Source organism: Borostomias antarcticus, assembly GCF_949987555.1.
Source record: "Borostomias antarcticus genome assembly, chromosome: 1".
In the NCBI taxonomy this organism is placed as follows: domain Eukaryota; kingdom Metazoa; phylum Chordata; class Actinopteri; order Stomiiformes; family Stomiidae; genus Borostomias; species Borostomias antarcticus.
The window spans coordinates 58191476-58214377 of NC_140234.1; the positions used below are offsets into that span (position 1 = coordinate 58191476).

General features: G+C 46.3%; 1 protein-coding gene across 1 annotated transcript in view; it reads right to left on the bottom strand.

Moving 5' to 3' along the window:
• Positions 1-11949, bottom strand: part of jam3b (junctional adhesion molecule 3b) — a gene marked incomplete at both ends in the record, with an annotated part of 28051 nt that extends 16102 nt beyond the window's left edge. The window contains one exon of the mRNA XM_084440306.1: positions 11865-11949. Coding sequence (XP_084296432.1) covers positions 11865-11949 — 85 coding nt within the window. The remainder of the gene's footprint in view (positions 1-11864) is intronic.
• Between the last annotated feature and the right edge of the window lie 10953 nt (positions 11950-22902).

Consider the following 22902-nt stretch of genomic DNA (forward strand, 5'->3'; position numbering starts at 1 on the left):
TTCTAGTTTTCCTTCACTTGACTTATCTTATCTAGTCTACAGAAAGGGGATTAGTGTTAAAACCAAGGCTACTGAAACGGAAAGCTGCCCATCGCCTTGGGGAGGCAAAGGTCAGACGAGTTACCGCTGCCTCACAGGTCCGTACTCTGACTGAATGCTTCCTTGTGCTGTTGACGCACCAGCTAGGATAATACGCCCACGTTCGTACAACGCTGTGGGAAGCGTTTCGGGAGGGGGTCGATTGTTCCTCGGTAAGCGCTACTGGCGCGGGGAGCGACGCAGACCAGGGGAGAATGTGAGGTCACCAGAAGCACGTGACACCGCGGGGACGACCGGTCACAGGTGACGCCGGGTTTTTACAGGCGGGGAGAGGTCAAGGGTCACCCCTCCCCCACATTCTTCCCATAGACTTTCAGTGGAGAGAAAGTAGTTGTCCTTGCATCAACTGACGACAACAGCCAGTCAAACTTTCCCCCCCCGGTTAATTTGTTTACGACGCTCTTCGCAGAACTGTCGTTTGTTTGCTGACGGCACTTGTTAGAGTGAATACCTCTGATTAGGTCTGAATAAAGTGCCCGTTTGACAAACCGCTACATCTTTTCTTCAGGAAATGTATCTATTTTAAAAGAAAAATAATTGGACAATTAATTACAACAGGATTTGTTTTCTAACATTTGTTTAGCTGACACTGACAAAATCACTACAAATTCCGCTCTGCGCGATACATAACCGAATAAATCAAGACTAGACTATCTCAAAGCTGTTTCTGGACCACACGACACCAGCACAGTGCTCCTCATATACCAAAAAAGGGATAGAGACATCAAAGTGTGCAATTCCCGAGGTGAACGAGGCCCTCGGAACAACACATGTGCACAAAGGCAAACTCCAGACTCCCGAATAGTTAGCATAGGCCGCCTGAGAAGCCGGGACAGGGAATGTGGCGAAGCAACAGGTGGGGGAGAAGAGGGTGGGGGGAGGGTTCGTCTCCTCATGCCACCGCTGACCTCCCCACTGTACGTCCACTTCCATCACCTGCTTGGGGAGGAATCCCCCCCCCACCCCCCGCCCTCCCAAGGGTCTCCATGGGAAATGCTAACCGCGACGCGTCACATGGCAGAACTGCCGAGCGCTCCGTGCCTAGCTCGGACTTTAAAGTTAGCCACGCAAGCACACTTAACGCGGTCACAGGAAGTGAGGCACTCCGCACACAATGTTACAATGCAACCTGTTGGCTAGGGACACAATGCCGCGGGAAGTGCTCTGGCGGTTAGAACAGAGGACAGCTGTCAGCTGCCTGCTTGTCTTCGCCTGTGTCGCAAAGAAGTGCATATAGGGGCGTTCGGTTAATGTGACTCGGTAAATCCGAAACACCACAACACAGCTCTCGTTTTTCAGTTTTGTCCCCTTGATGTTAAGTTCAAGAGTCACACGTCACCATGTGCACGTCAACATTAGCTGCCTGACTGGAACTAGCTCTCCTCGCCTTCCCCTCGAGCTCAGAAAGATGATTTAGATGACCGGGCGGCCATGTTGTGTACCTGTCAAGGCCGAGTCGAGGGAAGAAGCGCACGGACGTCTGGACCTTGGTCCGATGAGAAAAACCCAACCAATCACATCATCTCTCTGACAGCAGACAGGGCTGTAATAAACTCCTGAGCTGTTCTGTTCTCCCGAATCCACCTTGTTGCTACAGCAAACACAAGTCTCAGTCTCATTTTCCTCTGCATTATCTTTGTAATTTGGGGTGATAATTGTGTCGTAAATGGCCCTTTAAAAGTGTGCTTTAATGATAGAGCTTCACAGCACTGTAACGGCACTAGCAGGGCTATCTTGGTACGACTTCCCTGATTGGTGGGTGGGGGTTAGCCTTTAATGGGCAACATTTACGGCCAAATCTATTAGTCACAGCGAGAGATATTCTGTCAATTACTGGGAGGAGTCCGCGGTTTGTTCCTCGCGGTATGGAATGTCCCGCCTGGCGATCGGAATCTTTGCAGCTGCACAAAGCAATTAGCCCCACCCCTGATACGTGATGTCTCCAACTGATTGGCCAACTGCCGCCCTGATCTCCCGCAATGCCACCGACTCAACCGTGATGGGAAAACCCCAAAAACATTAGCGAGGTAGCCCAGACCTCAGCTAGCTTCGTCGCTCCCATCTACAGTAGCCCAGATGAATAACTTCAGCTACTTTCACTGCTCCCATCTACAGTAAAATGGTAAATGGACTGCACTTATATAGCGCTTTTCCACCTTAGCGGCACTGAAAGCGCTTTACAATGGCCTCTCATTCACCCATTCACACACACATTCACACACCAATGGCGGTAGCTGCCATGCAAGGTGCTAACCTGCTCACTGGGAGCAATTTGGGGTTAGGTGTCTTGCTCAAGGACACTTCGACATGTGTACAGTCGGAGCTGGGATTCGAACCGCTGACCCTTCGATCATTGAACGACCCGCTCTACCGACTGAGCTACAGCCGCCCCTACAGTAGCAGTAGTGGGTACAGTAGCCTAGATGAACCTCGGCTACGTCCCACCTGGGGCCTTTTTCACGTGGATCGCTGCACTTCTCGCAGGCGTTCCCAGGGAAACACGGGGGCCCCGCCTCAGTGCATCAGCCTGACCGTTCGCCCCGAAACCACGGGGACGCTGCCCACATCATGCGCAAGCTGATCCTGAGTGCCGATGATCTCAAATAAAACTGCATGGTTGGTTCAGTTCCGCATGGATGACCCTGGAAGCGGGGAGAGTCGTCACACCGAGCGAGCGGGCGGTTCGTTTAGAGGCCGGCGCTCATCCGGCCCCCACGGATAGAGATTCCCTCTGAACGTGTGTCCCGGAGAACGCATAAAGGCAGAAGATCATCGTTCTAGCTGGAACCAGATGGAGACAGAGTGGAGAGGTTCTGAGGGAGCCTAGGTTCATCTTTTTGGGGGGTGGGGGTGGAGGGGTGGGGGGCTTTAAGTGTTTTCCTTTCCTTTTTTTTCGACCTCCAACGGGGCACACACATTCCCGAGGCCCCGTGTGTGTGTGTGTGTGTGTGTGTGTGCGCGCCCGTCCTATCTAAAAGCCCTTTGTTCTCCTGTTTTCTACCGTTTTTATTTATTTTCACTATAAATTATTTGTTGGCTCCGTTCCATCTCTCTTGCCGTTTTACAACATTAATATTTTAGAAGACTTGCACATCTGTGCTCTCTTTTGTTCCTCCTACCCCAGCAGGACAGACCTGTCTTTAAAGCTGAAGGCGTACGCAGTCTTGAAGGGCAACACACACATTGGTCAGCCGCTGATGAAAGTGGACTGCGTCTCTTCCACGGCTGTCAGCTGCGTGCATCTTAACTCTCTGAGCGTCTTTGGGTGTGACAAATTGGCCACAGGCGCTGTGTAACCAGATTGTTCCATCGGGGTCATAGTACTTTTCATATGATTTCACATGATTTCACAAGACTGTCTGGATTCGTCCGAGCTGATTCTCCTGCTAGCGATAGCAACACTGTGCGTCACGGCAGAGGAGACAGTCTATTTGCATGTGAAGAAATTATTTTCTGAATAGGGAAAATCTTAGACTGTGAGTTCAGCACATAAGAATAGCCTCTCTTCCATCTAGAGACATCGTGTAATGGATCCTAGTGGGTAGATGGGCGGTGCAAAGGTGCGCTATATTCAGGGTAAATTAATCTCTTCTTTAATCCACAGTAGAGGGCGTGATTGAATCTCTGATGTTGCCATAGACGTCTCATGTCTCCTAATAGGGAATTTAATTCATGCAGATGACATCCTGACCATCCCCTTGGCAATTTGTGAAATATGGTAGAAGGCAACCACGGCCAACGATACTGATTATAACCCTCGGGGCTATTTATGCAGTTACGGAGTTTCGTTACGAAGAGGTCAACTCAGATCTGGAGAGGACATGACAGGGTGATGCTATACAGCTTGCGGATAATTATGCTTCTGTGTGTGATTATCTGTGTGTGTGCATGCGAGCTTAAAGGAATTTCATTTTTATTGTCGTTTAGTGCTTCGGGGCGTTGTTTGAGAGGCTGTTGGACTGACGTGACGTCTAGGCCCAGCGCTCGCCATCTGAGCTCCTCCCACAACGGAATGAAGAACAATCGATTGGAACTCTTAACTTCCGAAGCATTACGGCTGCTTCTGTTAGGGATTAAATAGGTTTTCAACTGGCAATGTTAATCGGTTTCTGACTCATCTCCTGTTGCTACAAATCATTTGCTTTTTTTTCACAAGATGTAATGTTTTGTGTTTCTCCTGTTTTAAGTCTTGAGTTAGTATTATTATAATTTTATTGAACATTTATTGAACCAGGTTGGTCTCATTGAGATTAAAACTATTTTGTTAAGAGAGACATTTACCCAACTGTGTTCAGGCCTTCAGTACAGTCAACGAAGTTGATTAATTTGACTGCTGGACAGTGAAGGTGCACAGGTAGGACAGAAGCTGTCTCAAGATGGCCGCCTGTAAGGTAGGCCAGTCTCCTCATATAGACAGTACAGTGATGTCTGAGAGCTTTGGACTTCTGAACAAACCTCAGTACCCTGTGTTACACACTGCAGCGTACGTAATAATGTCATGGAGGCGCTCGTGTTCATAACGCATCATAGTTTATCACAGGCGGTGACAAGAGACACGCCTCTTTCTCTCTTCAAAAAGAAAACGACTTATTTCGAAAGAGAAAGTTAGCCTAAGCTATGGGGTTCGGGAGTGAGACACTCATCAAGGAACCAGAGATACTCGTAAGAGCCGAGGGTCCTTTCTCTCTAAGATGAGCTCCAGCTGACAAAGGTTCAGCCTACTCAAAAAGCCTCACACAATTCACAATTCATCCCGGGGTTACGGTAAATTGCTTCTGGTGCAGCAGATCCCTCGCTCTTTTACTCCATTACAAGGCGTACTGTGTCCCTGTGCACTGGTCAGCGGTCACATCGTGACAATCTCTTTTAAGTGTCACACAATCCCCTCATAATAATATTCTGTGATTAGGACGGGCAGGACGAAACATGTCCGCGGTGATCTTGGTGGCTCCTTTTACGGTTATCTTGTAAGCTCTGATAATGACCGTTGGGTAAACATGTTACGCTGAGTCTGGACAAGCAGGACATTTGTATACAGGAAGGAAATGGCCGGTGAGATAGTGCGGCCATTTCTGCGGATGATGTCTCCGCTGTATTTCACCAGTGGAATTGGGGGGGGGGGGATGTTAAAAGGATGACCATTTAGTTTAATTGGGCCATCTCCCTGACATCAGGAAATCCCTTAGAATGGGGAGGGACACATTAGACAGTTGTTTTCTCCACATGCCTGTGGAGACTTGTGTGTCGCCACCCCCCCCCCCCCCCCACACACACACACACACATATTTTATGTTCACTCCTCATCCCTGGCAGAGATGTTATTGTGAAAGAGAATGTATTAAAATGACCATGTGTCGGCCTTTCTGGTAGAGGACAGAACCTGCTGATGGCAGTGGTTCACTGAAGCATGCTCGTCAGCTCACTGGGCACTGTTGAAATAACAGAGTGCCTCATATTGGACTATCCAAGTCTTTCCCAGCTTCATGGCTGTGTCCATTCTAGCCTCAGCTTACCCGACAAACTTTTAATCCCGCTAAAAACGAAGCAGATTGTTGCTGCGTGTTCCTCCCCTTCCTCTCTGCCGCCTCGCCGTGACAAAGGAGCCAGCGTGCAAAACAGGCTCTGTCCCCTCTAACCGCCTGAGTCAAGGGCCACCATGTTACAAACTCGCCACCTATGTCTGGCATTCCGACAAGATATCCCAAGCACTTACTTACCCAGCCTATATGCGCTCACGCGCGTGTGGCAGCTGTAACTGTGTACATGCTGTCTCCAGAGTTTCTCATGCGTGCCTCTGCTCCGCTTCTAAAAACACTGGTTGGGCCTTGTTGCCACTATCCCATTCTGACAGGAGCAGGAAATGCCGTTATTGTTCACGGATATCAAACATTTCCGTTGTTTCTGTTACATTTGACACTTTTCACAAGCGTGTTCTTCTCTAATCGGGGCGGCGTTGACAAAGAGAGCTCGCTCTCAGTTGTCTTCCCCGAATAAATAAAGGTTTCGATTCGATTAAACTCTGCCGACCAACTGATGACGTTTTAATGTCTGCCCAGGCTTAGGAAGCTGAATGTCATCGTGAAGAACTTCTGCCCCTCAAATCACAGGCCGCACTTAACCTTTCCATCTATTCTAGAATATATCCCCTCCATCTCTATAGTTTTACTTAAAGAATCAACCAGGCGAGGGATTACCTAGTTAATACCTGCCATGACAAATAACAGATTTAATACTGTCTGTAACAAGTCTCTTAGTCTCCCCGTTGTCTTGCCAGTAAGTAGCCCATGTTAGCCCCTGACGCCAGATTGACAGATGGTCTGGTTCCAATCTGTCCACACCCTGCTGACCAGTCAGTTAAACGCGCACTGCTGGTCAAGACGCTTTTAGTCGGTTATTGATCCTATTTAGTTCTCCTTTGTGTGACGCAAATGGAGAAACATTTCTCGTAGCTCTCTCTCTCTCTGCTCCTTCGTGTCTTCACCCCATCACTCGGGCGCAGACTGCAGCAGCTTGACGCCAGATGCATCACACCTTATTTGGAGAGAGAACCACTGTGGGCAGAACCCAGCCAAGCGTACCTTGAAAACAATATTGAGGTAATAACCAGGGAAGGGTAACGCTTCAGTTCTGACTCTTTATGAAATACAAAATACAAAAAAACATATCATATGAAACATGTAAGGTGTGTTTTGATGGATCTTAGAATGGTCCAAAAATCGAATTTGCAGCAGTATGGCAGTCAACTATATTTTCTGAGCTGGAGCTTGTCATAAGAATGATTTAGTATGATTTGATGTTGCGTTTGCGCCAGAAGATGAATCATTTGTAGCGCGCGTGTCCCCGGGGGTTGAGGGAGCGTTTTGGAGGGATTACCTGTGGTAGATACAGTAGGGAAGGTAACACTGCAGAGAGATCGGACTCCCCAAAACACCCAGCGTCACCCTCGCCTTCCCCGCCCCCAATTACTCAACACTATGCTATTCAACAAAACTCCCTTTGGATGACCACCAACATTTCTGGGTCATGTCTCACTGAACGCAAGCTGTCTGTGGGAGGCTGTGCTTCCACGTACGAGCCAAGCCCATGCACAGGACACCCCCCCCGAAAGTCCCGTCATGAGTCGTCATGCAGGTCAACAAAATTATTAGGATGTCTTTTTTGAATCACTTGGTATTGGTGTCTGTTTCAGGAGGGGGACTAATCGTCACCTCTGCAGTTCACAGGCAAGGAGACTATTTTGTCTGTCACCTTGGGTGTCGGTGATAGACTTGCGTCTCACAACTGTCTTCACACTGTCTAAAAGGGTTATGATGAGAGTGCAGAGCAGGGGGGACTAGCGCAGGAGAGTCTGTGTCCTTTTGGTCGAGGGGAATGTGGAAATCAGATAAGGTACAGATCTAGTCTCTGTGAGACGAAGCACATTTAACATGGAGTTTCCCATGATGCAACGCATAAAAGACCGAGGAAGATAATAGGCCTCTAGGATTAAATACCGTAGAGATGTTTTAGTGCGAGCACAGGCTTTCAACCTGAGGCTGTCATATGACGCTGACATTATTCTATTTTTAGAGCGATTAATTGCCTTTGTGACTGAACAGTAAACAATGCGTGAGTCTGAAGCAATTAATCTGGCGATGACTCCCGAGTCCGCACTGTAGCACATTGTCCCGGCCTTTCCTCTCAGAGGGACAGTTCTTTAACTGCACTCACTTCATCTGTGTGCTAAATCATGTCATTAATAAATCTCTAAATTATTCCACAAAGTTGATGGATGGGTCTCTATGTGTACCCAGGATAGAAGGGCAGGGCTGCTTCCTCCCTGAGGGATGTTGGCCACAGTTAAAGATCTCCAAACAGGAAATCACCCAAACGCTTCCCCTAAACCCCCCACACACAGCTGATAAAGGGGCATTTCAAAGACTATCCTGTAGACAGAGTAAACACAGCATAATAATGTCTTATCAAAGCAAACAAGGGATCCTGCCTGCTATTGACAACAGCAGCCACATTAATTCCTCACTGATCTAATTTTCGACGCTAAAATAAATGACAAAGCCTTCAGGGAGGATGACTCAAAATGTTCCCCTTATCCACAACTCCAAAGCTGATCAAATATTTTTTCTCTCAGTTTTTTTTTTTCGGGCAGCATTTGCAGCCTGACGACGGCTCTCTGTTGTTTTGATCAATACCCCCGACTTCCACGTCGTCGTCGTCGACGTGCTGACGTGCGGGGAATGTGCGTGCTTGCCATTCCTCGAACGTGAGCGTGTCCAGCTCTCCCCCGCGGCATCTGCTACTCTTTACCACGAGGGAAAAAGGTTAATAAAAGAACCGGGGGGATAGGCGCATGGCTTCCATCACCTTTCAAGCGCTTTGGTCCGAAGTTTACACGGATTTCTATTTCATGAAAGGACATTAAAACGCAGACGGACGTCTAACTCCTCAGCTAACTCGGCTGTTTTCCTTCCTTTTCCCCCTGACGCCCCGACTCATCCACGGGGGTTTTCTTTTGATCTCTTATCATAACAGGTGAGCGGGAGAGAGAGGGATGGAAAGTCTCCCTCGTAGGCCTCATAGCCGCCCCCCCCCACCCCGCCCCCCTGCGCGTGGTTCTGATGGGGAATGCAGCATTTGCTGCTAACCCCGCAGCATCTGAGGTCTGGGAGGGACGCCCCGGTGGATATTTCTGGCCGCCCCCCCCCCCCAGTCCCAAACACCTCCACCCACCCACTCCTGCTCTCAGCTGTTTCGGGCCATTCCACAGCGAGGCACCCATTTGCTGCTTCGCCCTCGTTATCGCGCCGGGATCGGTGGCGCGTCGGTCGTCCGCGCGGATCGCCGCGGTGCGATGCTGTGGCTCTCCGCCGAGGACAGACTTTTCCCTCGCGAATGTTGAGATCTGTTTTGTACCACGCGGGCGTCTGGCTGAGCCTGGCAAAGCACCACATGTACACACACACACACGCACACAATCGCTCTCTGGGAAATAGGTTTTACTCTTCGATCCTCCAAACTAACAAGTGCGGAGAGAGGGAGACTCGGCAGTATGTACGCCGTCATATCCCCTTTCCTCTTCTTCTCTGCCATTTACCGTATCTCCAGTAAAATGTCAGGCCATATGTGACTTGCCCAGAGGGGCTCCAACATGCCATTCAGGGAGAGCTGCAAACATTTGCTCACGAGCTGCTTGTGTGACGGAAAGCATCTGACAACACCAACCTCCTGTGGTCCGCTTTATCAGCACTTTACACAGATAATACAAAACCTACCACCGGCTCACGGCACTACCACCAACACGCCAACCCGGGGCAAAACTAGTATCCTTGGTTAGAACAAATACCTCTTCTTTTCTTGGTTGTCAAGAGTTTTCCCAGCAAGTAAATAGTGTCTCTGTGGGGTGGTGTGAGGTATGATGGGAAGGCCTACCGGAGGGATGCCCTCCGCACATCGCTCTTCAGAAGACATCTTTCTTTTCTCTCCACATCTGTGGAGATAAGAGGCTTCTTTTCTCCCCCCCGAAGGGCTTATGAACAGGATTACTGAGAGCAGCCATGAGGCGACTATCAACTACACTGGAGATTCAAATGTTGCTTGGCTGAGCCGCGTTGCGAGTAATCAATTTCCAACTCATTTGCTAAAAGGTAATTTATCAAGTCTGAAATGACACTTGCCCCTGCCTCGCTTTTAAAACTATATATGGTAGATTGTAATTGATCTTTCCTTCACGTTTATTCAGAGAGCAAACAAGCATTTTGGAACTTCAAACAACAGCAGCGAAAGCTGATGTACTTGTACAGGTGGTTCCTCTAAGATCCTAAGGAGTGAGAGTTTATATTGGCGTGGGGTTAGGGCTAGGGTTCGAGCGCATTCCAAGCGCCCACATATCTTGGCACGGCTGTTGGCAGGAGCGTTCCTGAATGCTCTCCTCCTTTCTTACGAAGTTCAAAGCAAAACAATTCAGGTGAAAATCAACCGTGGAAACATGTCAGCATGCTCTCTCAGGTATGTTGACATGCTGACTTTGGCCCAACAACAAAACATTCAGATAGGTCTAAATTCTGAAAACTACATTGAGGATTTAAAGAATGTTCTGAACTCGCACGGCAATGGACTAACTCAATAGTAGGCCATTTGTTTTACTATTTTATCAGTCAATCAACAATTTTGCCTCTCAAATCCAGTCTTAAAAGACTACCAGACAGTAGGGGGACACGGTAAGACACAAGCAACAGATTTACAACCAGTCACATCGCTCCCCTAATTAAATCCACTGAGATTTAAGCCAATCCACACAGTTGGATGATCACAGAGACAGAAGACGCGCCGAGGTCTGAGTCTCCCTTTGTTCTGTCTGTCTTTGGGAATGGTTCAATCCCGGCTCAGAGCACTTCAGGAAAACAGTTGGTTAGGCCAAGCCCCAAGGAAATGACCAGTCCATCACATGTTGGTCTGCAACCTCCAGCATATAGCATCAAACAGTTACTTATTTGTTCTGCCTGGGTAGATTGATGACTAATATTCAAATTACTAAACTGCATTAAAAAGATTAAGGTACCCTATATTATAACGGGTTTTGTAGATTAAAAAAAGTTCACACACAATTTGAGTTGTACACTGATGACAACAATTTACTTTTACAAATGATATTGATCACCGATGCAATAAAAAAAGAGGAAAAAAGTGAATAGTCCGCCAACAAATTTTTCAGCATATTCAAAGGTATTCCAGGAAGGAACACGAGTAGCCATCGAAACGGACAGGCTTTACGGGAACAAATGACATCATACCCTTTCACAGACCTTCAAAAACATGACAAAATTGATTACATTTTGGGCAGAACACGGGACTAAATTGCCTGTTCTGAGAGAGCTAATAAAAAACTTGAACTCAAATCAATGTTTTCGGACAGCTCTGTGTAAGTTAGTGCTCTACGCTGCTGTGCTCACACACGCACACACACACACACACACACACACACACACACACACACACACACACACACACACACACACACACACACACACACACACACACACAGGCTCCTCCCGCGGACCGTCTATTCTCCCGTGGAAAAACCCGTTATCTCGCCTCACTGACCAGCGCGGTAGAACTTTTATCAACCACGATGTCGAACGCGTGAAACAACCCCAAACTAAATGAATGGGGATAATCAACTACTAATTTCAGAGTACATGAACGGATTTCTGTCATAATTATCAATACCTAAAAAATAACTTTTGGCACTGGAAGGTCGACAAACGGACATGTCCATCCTCGAGAACGAGCCATCGAATTATCCAAAGCACACTGTCTCTTTGAATAATAATAATAATAATATATTACACTGTGGTATTAAAAACAATTCCGATATCTAGTTGGATGTATCAATCACTGTTTCAGAGTAGTTTTACTATGCTTCTCAAAGGCAGAGTGAATGTAGGCTAACTGTCCATCGAGCAATGCTTGCGGATCAAGCCGCGCGTTACGCTCACAAAACAATTTCACAACTCCGTGGTCTTATATTGTCTATAGGCTACATTTGTATCACTATGCAAGGATACAGTAGCCTACATCTGAACACCACCATTCTCCAGTCTAAACTAGCGAATTGGTTAGCTACAGGGCTGACTTTAGTTTGGTCAGAGATAATATATCTACTGGAACGCGTCAAAAGTATAATTCTTTGGACAGAAGCGATCATCCCCCGCGTGTTTTCCGAGCAATAACACTTGGCAAGTCATCTGCATATCCATTAAGCTACTTACAGTGAGTTGAGAGGAGGACCAGAAAGCAAGCCAGACGTGTTAACGCCATCTTGGAGTCGATGCAATGTTCAGTTTGGCTGTACATGCGCAAAGTAAAGAGCTCTGGAGAGGATGGAGTGGATTGGCCTGTGAGAGAGAGAGAGAGAGGGAGGGAGAGAGAGAGAGAGAGAGAGAGAGGGAGAGAGAGAGAGAGGAGGGAGGGGGAGAGTGAGAGAGAGAGAGAGAGAGAGAGAGAGGGGGAGAGAGAGAGAGGGAGAGAGAGAGAGAGAGAGAGAGAGAGAGAGGGAGAGAGAGAGAGAGAGAGAGAGAGAGGAGGGAGGGGGTATCTATTGTATCGGGTTACCATAGCTACCAGAGAAGCATCACTCACATAGCCAAGAATTTATAGTTGACAAGATGTGGGAGGTTTCAGAATGGACCTGCCAGATCACACCTGCCAGGCTCGCTCGGGTTCTATCCGCAGCCCTCCTGCTCTCGTGCTGTGAAACTGAGATACGATTGGAAATAAATTGGAAATTGGATGAAGCATAGTCATCGCCTGAAATACCCTGGCTATTACACATGCATACACATGTCATGAAAAAATATTGTTTTCACTATATTTCTCATCTGATTTGGTCCTTTCAAGCTGTTGTTGTTGTTGTTTGGTTGACACCCCCCAAGTTGTTTTATTGGATAAATGGATTAGATGTAAATCGATCGGAGGCTTTTACTGACTTAATCCTGTCACCGGGTAACTGCATTTAAGGAGAAGCCCACAGCAGGTTCCAGTGAGATTCAGCCACTACCCCAGTCAATCTCAGCTCTCAGAGTTTGCAAGTACTCATTACCATTTCCCCTGCATAACTACTGTACATATCATGAGCAGTGACTACTGGAGAGTAATAACCACAGCTTTCTCTTAGTCAAAGCCATAACTTTCTCTGTTGTGAAGCACTTTGAGCTGCTTGATTTGTATGAAAGTTGCTATACAAATAAAGTTGTATTATTATTATAATTATTATTATAATTACCATTATTATTATTATTATTATTATTATTATTATGATTATTATTATTAATACTAATATTATTGCTGTTGTTGTTGTTATTATTATTATTATTATAGCTACATGCATGTTATGTGCATGTGCATGTTATGTCTGTGCATGTATGCTTGTGTGTGTTCTGATGTGTGTGCGTGTGCGTATGTTTGTGTGTGTGCATGCAAAGGGTGTTAAACGTCTTCCACTGAACATCAAACTAGAGCAGCTACTGTAATGCATCATTGTGCAAATGTGAAATGCTCTCTTTACGGTATATCTGAGCTCTGTTCACACGGTGGAGCTTGACCACACACTCTAGAGATATTACAACATGCTACTGTCATATCACAACATCAGCAGATGTGTACACCATCTGCTGTAAACAGTTCATGCAAATTTGTCCTTATATGCCCCCCAGTTAAAGATTGTACATGCATAAAAAAACAGATCAAGGGAGATGTTTGGTTAAAAATGTTATAGCCAGAGTATGACTTATCTACTGACACAGCTCAACTACAGTACCACCCACACAAATACATGCACACACATCAAAACACACGCGCACACACACACACATACACACACACACACACACACACACACACACACACACACACACACACACACACACACACACACACACACACACACACAATACAGTGAAGCAACCTCATTTGTTTCCATTGTACTTTTGTCTTTTGAATACTAGAGGTGGCTGGAGGCCTTCAGAGACATGGTGATGTCTCAGATTTACTCCCCGGCTTTTAGGACAACAGTGTTTCCCCTTCATCTCTCCCTGAGCCGCTGGCTCCAGGCCCACACAGCGTTCAGAGTCATCATTCTTATCCCACGACCACTCTTTTAGGGCATGCTTCAAAAGAACATGCATACATTGTGTACGTTTATAGAGAGCCAGAAAATAGGACACTTTGACTTTCACGGTTGAATAAAACTGTTTGGAGGATTTTACCCCGAAGCCCATCTCCTGCATCCTCCCTAAGTAGGCAGATTTATTTTGCTTCCATAAGTAGGCTGTGTTTGTATGTTGCTCTGCCCAACTGTTCACGTCAGGTTCAGCAATAGTGGAGAGGTTATCGTTAGTTTTTTAAATGAATGCACTTCCATTAAGTTTTAGGCTTTGGATGTTCATAAACTTGTCATTTGCTTTGGACATTGCAATTCGTTCATATTCGATTTTGCAGAAGAGGCGGCCAACTGTTGTACTGTCATGTGATGGTAGTAAGGATATGATAGGGATTGTTGTTACAAAAGTCCTTGTCGTCCGTCGGCTGTGGATCCTATGAATTTCTATGATTGAGATTATGGACAAAAGTACTAGGCCATATTCGATGTATTTCAAGTAGAGTATCACATTTCACAACACAAGATCGCATCATTGACCTGCTCCTATAAGGTTCTCATATTTACTATAAAGAGAGAAATGGTGGTGTGTGTGTGTGTCTGCATGCTTGTACCCCTGTAACAAGAGTATCTCCACAACCAGCCACTGTATGAAGTTGAGACCTATATTATGCGGCAAGGTGTATTGCTCAAGACCCAAGGGCGTGCATGTGTCACGTGAATGAATCTTGGGCCGACCGTGGCACTGGAGCATATCCTGCCGCACGGAACTACTTTTTACCAGACAGCGTCCGTCGAGGTCCGCTGATCCAAACAACTTCACAGGCGACACGTTCTAGGGTGCTGAGAAATACACCTGCTGAATGTCAGCTTCAGACATTGGCTGGTTTAAAAGATAATTGTGACCCATACGTAGACGGTAGATCACCAAATCTGTCATTATAGAGAAGATGAGAAGCGGCATAGGAAAAAGTACAACAATGGAATAGTACTGTTCAATATTTGCCTTTTAAAACAAGACACTAATGTGACAGGGACTGGTGTTGATCTCAAGTCACTAAGCAGAGAAAAAGTGCCTCAAAGATTTAGAGCTGTTCACACTTCTCACAGCCAGGCTACTTTGCTAACATATTATGAGTATTTAGTGACCCTAGAAATGTTGTTTATTCTATTGAGTGACTTCTTAAATTGTAAATAAAATAAAATAAAACCCTTTTTCCCCGAGGTTTCCAGCAAGTAGCTGACCCCGACATGTGCCACGTTTCACCAGCCCCTGTCACCTATGTCTGTCTCAAGTCTGTTAAAGGGGCCATCCCAGATAGCAAGCGGATCTGGGCCATATACAGGCCAGATCTGGCCCTTGTGGCTTAGTTCCGGCCCATATATGGCCCAGAATCATTACACATCCGCTTGCTATCTGGGATGCCATCAAAAAAGCATTTCCATGTGCTCATTACAACCCTCACCCCATTCCTAAGGCTTAGCTTATTAGCGTAAGACTACCTGTCTTGGGCACAGGCCCCCAACTGACACCTGCACTAGTGTTGTAAATGTGGCGAACAGGAGACTACAGTAATTCTCTTTGGGCCTGTTGTACTCGACGAACCCTTCCCTGAACATGTCAGCAACATTTTCCTCTGACCCCGTACACGGCAACCTTGAAATGCCTCGGACGCCATTAGAACTATAAACTGTGCGACTCTCAGGCATGTTTATGGCCGGGCCTGACGCGCGTATGTAGCAGGCTACCGGATGGGACGGAAGCCAAGCCTTTGGGTCCTTGGTCACCTCAGGCAAGACGTTAGCTAATGTGCTGTGCAGGAGACGGTGTCTGTTTCCAGTGAGAGTGTCCCTGTGTTCCCCGTGCTTTGGGAGGACTTTGATTCATGATTCATGCCTTTCATGCTAGGCGTCTGAGGCCAAGAAAGCTAGCTGGCTGGCTGGCTGGCTGGCTGGATGGATGGATGGATGGATGGATGGGTGGGTGGGTGGATGGATGGATGGATGGATGGATGGATGGATGGATGGATGGATGGATGGATGGATGGATGGATGGATGGATGGATGGATGGATGGATGGATGGATGGATGGATGGATGGACGGACGGACGGATAGAAAGATGATGGATGGATGGATGGATGGATGGATGGATGGATGGATGGATGGATTGATGGATGATGGATGGATGGGATCATTATCTGTCAAACTGTCTTCCGAGGTCTGCCATCTCCACCTGTAGGCTCCCAGCGGGGCCACCGATCCACGCCTGCTTGGGGCCGTCCAGACCCCAGAGCTGGCCCTGACTGTATCACCAATTCACTTACAACCTACAGTGGGTTACGCTCAACAAGTGTTATCCAGCTCACACAAACCAGGACATAATAAAAATAGGTTACACAAGTCTTCAGGTCATTAGGAAGGCACCAGAGGAAAACCCTACTGCCATGTACTGTTGAATGTATGTAATGTCGATTGTTCAATCAATTGATCGCTGTCGTGCCAGCATACAGATTTTTTCCCAACAAATCCTCAAAGACAATAGGAAAAGAGAGAGGATTTGTGTAATCAGATAAGTGTTTCTGTGTCTGTCCTCTGTCGAGTGTCCTTCGCCGGGAAAGGTCCCGCGTTAAAGACGTTACATTTCCCCGCCAGCGTGAAAGACCGGTACAAGATTTTGTCATTTAGAGGCCCCTTATCGAAGTGGAGGATGCTGAGAGGGTAAGCCTTTAAAAAAGGGCGAGGCGCTCACAGACACAGATGACGGCTCTCAGATAAGGACCCCCGGTCTCCACGAGGGGCCGGGAGAAGGGGCCACGCAATCAGTGGCCGACGTGTGAGCTGATTGGTGAAGGGTGAAGACAAGGATATCAAGCCCTCGTATTTATATCCCCCGACGCATCACATCTTATATTTAGAATGTGATAGACAGCTCGACTAAAAGCTTCTGTCACGCCAAATTCTCTGCAAAGGCACCTCGCAAAGGGCTAGAATACAATCCCACGTCCAGAAATGCCCGTTGGTTGACGTGGGCTGGTATTTTAGTATTCCCTCCAATTCCATGCTTATTTACCCATGAATTCTCATTCGAACCTTGTCAGGCTTAAGTGAGTGAAATAATTGTGGGGGGGAATAAGACGAGTACCAGAATACAGATCTGATAAGTAGGGCATTTTCCCCCAAGGGGACGTGATGTGTCTGAAATAATCACTCGTTGTGCTCTGTAAACCTGTCACGGGTGTTTCAGGGATGGTGCTATCACTACAGTTTAACTTGAGTGACCCTCAACTCCCTGGCACATGGTTCTGTATTTAGCACTGCAGATGTTCAAACTGTCATCTCCCAATAGCAAAAACCTATTGACAATTAAAATCTGTATAAACAACTGAGCTCACTGACAGAACCTTTCCTTTTTATGTACTTGTCACATTGTGTGAAAGCCCTGCCTTAAACCAAAGTACTTTTGTCTCAAGACAAGTTTAGCTTTTTAATGTTTAAAACCCAGTGTTTAATGCAACACATTTGTAATAAATCATTAAGACAGAATGCCCAAAATGCCCAATCAAATCCTAAAACATTAGGCCTACATGAATTAAAAACTAATAGCTTCATCGGTGTACACATTCCTCCGCTTTAGACTTCAGTAGCATGAATGAATGTGCAGAAAAAGAAAAACATGTACTGTACTTGGCTATTTGCATGTCTGTTTGCTTGTTAAAAATGAACATATTGAAAATGACACTCAACCATGTAGAAAGAAGGACGAGGTGGATTGATGATATCAGAAGTGCCGGAGCACTGCAAGGTCCTCCAGAGCGTAGAGGAGACGTGTCGTTGGCTCCCCGCACACAAACAGACACAAACGGACGGTGGTCAGCGAGTCTGGCCCTCGGGGGCGGGGGGGGGGGGGGGCAATGGGTGAAGCTCCCTGGGAAGGTTGACGTGAGCAGCCGCGGACACGCCCTCACACACACGACAGTTCTGACAGCCAAGGCCGCGTGTGATGTACTGCGCTACGTACTACTGGGAAGAGTTGCCTGCTCAGGAAATGCAGAGTCAATTCACGGAGTAGCCTACAGTGTGTTTAGAACGCGTGTCTGACCCTGAAAACAACGGCGTTCGTATATTGTCGTGTGACCTGACCTCTAGTATGAAAATAGATACTCATTAGATATGTCAACAAAGATCTACTAAGATCTAATACCCTTCTAATTTAAGGCTCACAATCACCTCTCACAATGAAATACTATGGGTATATTATACTTATATTAATATTATACTATTTCCTGAATCCTTAGAGTGCTGTGAGTACAATAGGCTATTCCAGTTTTTTGTGTTTTTTGTTCCTGATGTTCCTAGACACCACAGGGCTAAAAGAAAGTGTAGGCTAAACTACTGTGGAAAAATGTGTCATTGAAGAGCTTGAAGTGACCTCACATGACTCAACTGGGCTTGAATGAAAGCTAAGACGGCCCCCTTTAAAATGATACCAAACACAATAATAGAACAAAATGTCCTGACAATGAGCATACACCAGGATATGAACCAGCGTCTACAATGCTAGTTACTTTAAGGGGTGGGTTACCAAAAAATAATCTACAGACATGGATATTTTCAAAAAGTATTACTGTAAGTAGTTTTGCCACCTTGAGTCGAGTGGTACCAACCAATGAAATGTCGGGCTCTGGCCCATGGACTCTCTAATTGGCTGGTGAATAAATTAATTGACTTATTGCAACAGATGCCTGGTTAATACAAAAGTGATACATTTCTTTCTGCCGAGGCCAGAGTTTTGCCCAGAACATAATCGTCTCGGGGTTCCATCCAGACCATGTGTTCATGTATTGCCCCACTAAGGGTCAGTTTTGTTGTGCTGTCGCATGCATCCTGGAAACCAGACGCCCCCCCCCCCCCCCTCTTCCCTCGTGGTAATTTTCCTGCTATTCTGAGGGTTAGGCTGCCTACGCTGGAAGGTAATGACAAGCACTTCCTCCCAGGCACACATGATGGCTCCCAACTTCCCTCCTCTTCCATCAAAACATGTTTCTCACACTTTATCAGGACGTGTTTGCATATTTTTTTTGTCAGGGATCATTTTATCATCTTAATTGGTGAATACAAATTACAATCCTGTAATTATGTAAGTAGGAAAAAGAGGAAATGCTATCAGTGAATACAGTGGTGAGTTGTATTTTGATGGAAGAAATAATATATTGGGTGGACTCAATGAGATTATTTTTTTGGCAAGAATTTGTACTGTACTGTAGGTCATTTGGTTCTATCACAGGAATGTCACATCTATTCTCCAAGAAAATGAAAGTGTCAAGTATCTGCCAGTCTCCTCTTTTAGCATTAAACCCCCGAGATGAAAGACTGCTCTCTATTCAAGACAAGACTGTAAATCTCACCCAACCGAGGTGGCTGTAACAAGTTCAGCGAGGCAGACTTCTGTTCATGTTAATAGCAACGGCCGGCAAATTCCTTTCAGGTTTTCAAGCAACCCCAACCTTTATCTGTTTTACTGGCTCAGCATGCCTTCTGCCCCATGTAGATAGGCAACGACACCTTCCTGCTTGGAACAAGGAATCATGGGAGGAAATAGGGAGGATGAATCAGCGTCTTTCAAGCACGTTGCTCATGTGACTTTTATCGCTGAGTGGAGTTAGCCTACCCAGTACAGGGCCATTTTATCTATCCTTCCCTATGAGGCTGGCCAACCGTTGTGTGTTCGGTGGAAAGCAATGCACACCCTGATTGAACACAGGGGAGGAGCAAAGAGAGAAAATGAATCATTATAATCCATCCAATTAACACGCCTTCTTTCATGCGAGACCTCTTGTTTTTCTTACAAAAGCCCATCTTCACTTAGCTTGAAATTTGGGTCATGTTGCCAGTAGATTTTCTGTCAGAGTTAATGGATATTAATGAGCTGCTTCCAATCCATTTCTTATCCAGACTCTAAAAGACTGCCGAGTAGCCTGCCAGGAAAACTTTTCCTCAATGGAATAACACAGCGGTAATTGTTCAGTGTCTCATAGTATCTCAGCTGGTTGAACAATACCAACCAAACAGAAGAGCCTCTTCATACTTTGACATTGCTGTGACTTATATCAAGACAGTGAAGTGAAACCAAGATACATCCCCAGAGTAAAAGAACAAACACCTTCTCTTATATTAAGAAAACACATTTAATTTGATAATTGGGTTTGTTGTGAGGGGAAACTCAGTTTGACACGAATTCCACTCATGCCATGGTGGATTTTGCATTCTGTTTGTCTAACTCTCAGGCTCGCCTAATCCTCAGGTATCGGAAAAGTTCCTTTGGGAGACCTTGCCTGGCACATATAAAACATCAACATCATAATAGAGGTGATTTTTGAGCCTGCGGCGAAAGATGGGCAGAGAAGAGACGTGACCGTGTCGATCGACCGCAGGAGCCTCGTAGTGATGCCGCAACCAATCGGCCCGAGGTAGCAGAACGTAGTGGTCAGGAGGTGGTATACAGCTTGACCATGGCCTGGAGGTAGGAAGGAGCTGTTCCTTCCATTGCCCTGTAGGCTAGTACCAGAGTTTTAAACTGGATGTGAGCTGCTACAGGGAGCCAGTGTAGAGAACGGAGAAAGGAGGTTGTGTGGGAGAACTTGGGGTGGTTGAACACCAGGCTCCCGGCAGCTTTCTGGACAAGATCCAGAGGTTTAATAGCCTTGTGAGACCATCTGAATCAGTCTGGATACTCTCCATGGAGATCCGTTTATATCATATCGGAAAACGATCTAGCCAATCAGCATTCTAAGAGGAAATACAAACGAATAGCTTAGCTATTCGAGCGAGGAGCGGTTAAAGTTAGCGCGTGCAGTGGCAGCAGTGATGGTGGCGCTTAATACTGCTTATAAATACCAATATCAAGCCTTTAATGATCTATATCTTTTGAAATTAAAGTATTATTGATTAAATACAATTCTAACACTTTCCTTCTCAGTCCAATGCTGTGCTGTTCCGCTCTATGCTGCATCACTCTCTATCTACTGCTGGATTCAGGGACTCAATCCTAGAATATATATAAAACAGTAAAGTTGATCAAACTCAACCTGCGATAAATTATGCCATGATCAGATTACTTAAAGCTAATTTGACGACTTTGTAAAAATTACAAAAATAAATTCAATGTTGATGGTAGATGTTCGGGGTTGAGCTCTGGCTGATAGCCCCGGCCCAATTTAACCCCTGGCGGTGATAGACAGATGGTTCATCCAATCACCTGCCAAGTATTTTTGAAAGTGCCTGCCCTTTTCCAAAAAGTTTCCAACGGATAGTTCCCAGGTGGTTATGCGAAGCAAACCATCTGGCACGTCAGGTTAGAGGTTTAATGGCTGACGCCAGGAGCCCCAGCAAGGAGGGAGTGGCAGTAGTCTTGGCGGGAGATGACGAGTTCGGATGAGCACCCGCGCCGTTTCGTCAGTGAGGAAAGGGCAAATCATCCTGATGTTGTAGAGCAGGAATCTTCAATGAGCGTGTAACGGATGTGATATGCGCCAAGAACGACAGTTGGTCATCCAGGGTGACACCCAGATTCATCGAAGTCCGAGTTGGCGTCACCTTCTACGAAACCTCGGCGTCTCACTTCTAGGAAACCTTGCTTTGCACAAGGCCAGTGCTACATGTTTACAAGCAACTACTGTATCTTAGTAGCAACTTAAAGTCACACAGAAATGAAAAAAGTATTCTGTCCCATTTTGGGACACCTATTCAACGATGTATGTCAAAAAAATTACAAATTTCTACTTTTGTTGTAATCTTATATCGAAGTATATAATTTCTTACTTCCTGGAAAACGGTAGGTCACGTGCAATTACGACACCAGGTACCTTAGATTTTAGGCCAATAATCTCACGACATCCACCCTGTCAATCAAAACGTCAACTACTCTGCAGCCTCCAAGTGTTGAATATCCCGCCCGCTCGATAACGTTCCAATGAAATTCATCTAAACGTATGTCCCGCCCTTGCAGCCCCGTTTCAGGCGGAAATACGTCAAAGTACGGAAGAGCAAAGTACGGAAGAACAATAGAACAAGATGTTCTCCAAACTCCCTTTCGGTGCGACTTTAACTAGTGCCCTGAACTAGTTCCTCTCCATCAAGTGACGTTGACTGCCACTTGACCACATCACCCCCCCCCCCCCTGTGTGTTGAGGTGAATCTTAGGCCTGAGGCAGATTGTGTGTAGTGGGGTGGGGGGGGCGGAGGGGGGGGGGTGTCTGAGAGCCCCTGAGCCCCTCCACTAGGACTGCTGTGCCGGCAGAAACACAGGCCAGCTGCATTTCAATTCCAATTAGGTAATGGGAGCTGACAGCGGAGCTGGGCCGCACCCAGACCGAGAGGAGGGAGAGTGAGAATGGCTCCTACAACCCTCCTCGACCTCAAAGTTCCTCTAGGGCTTAGGGGAGGCGCGGTGGCAGAGGCCCTAGGAGCATCAAAAATGAATAGTGGTGGAAAGACAAAGAATGGAACGTGAGATGAAGAGAGAAGCAGGGACATTAAGAAATTGTGAAGGGGGAAGTGTGGTAGGAAGCGTTTTCAGAGAGATACTGTAGGTGCTGGAGTGTGTGTGTGTGTGTGTGTGTGTGTGTGTGTGTGTGTGTGTGTGTGTGTGTGTGTGTGTGTGTGTGCAAGAAAGGGAGTCAGATTGACAGATGGGAAGAATGGGCACAGAAGATGAAGATTTTTTTCTATGTCACGACTTTCCCCCCTCAACGACTGCTTCCTCCCTCGTTAAATATGCAGGATGTGTCCCAATGAAGTTGAGCCAAATCTAGTTGAAGGCTGACCCACGAGAGAATCAATTCCTTAATTTGTTAGGGTGGAAGGGGTCATAGGGACGTTAAGCCCTTGCGGTTTTACGTACCTAAATTAAGAAGGATTAGAAAGCGGCCGATTCAATCGGAAGATCCCTGATTTGTCAAGCCTCTTGGGTAGTAATATCCAGGGGCATAAGAAGAGCTTTCTAAAGGGAATCACTGACTTTAAACCTCTTACACCTTTCTTTAAAGCTATCAATGTAAAGTGGGGATTGATGGTGGATTTCTTTTAGTTCTTCACATAATTGAAAGAGGGAGTAATCTCTTTGTAGTCTTTGCACGTCCCTCTTAAAGAATGT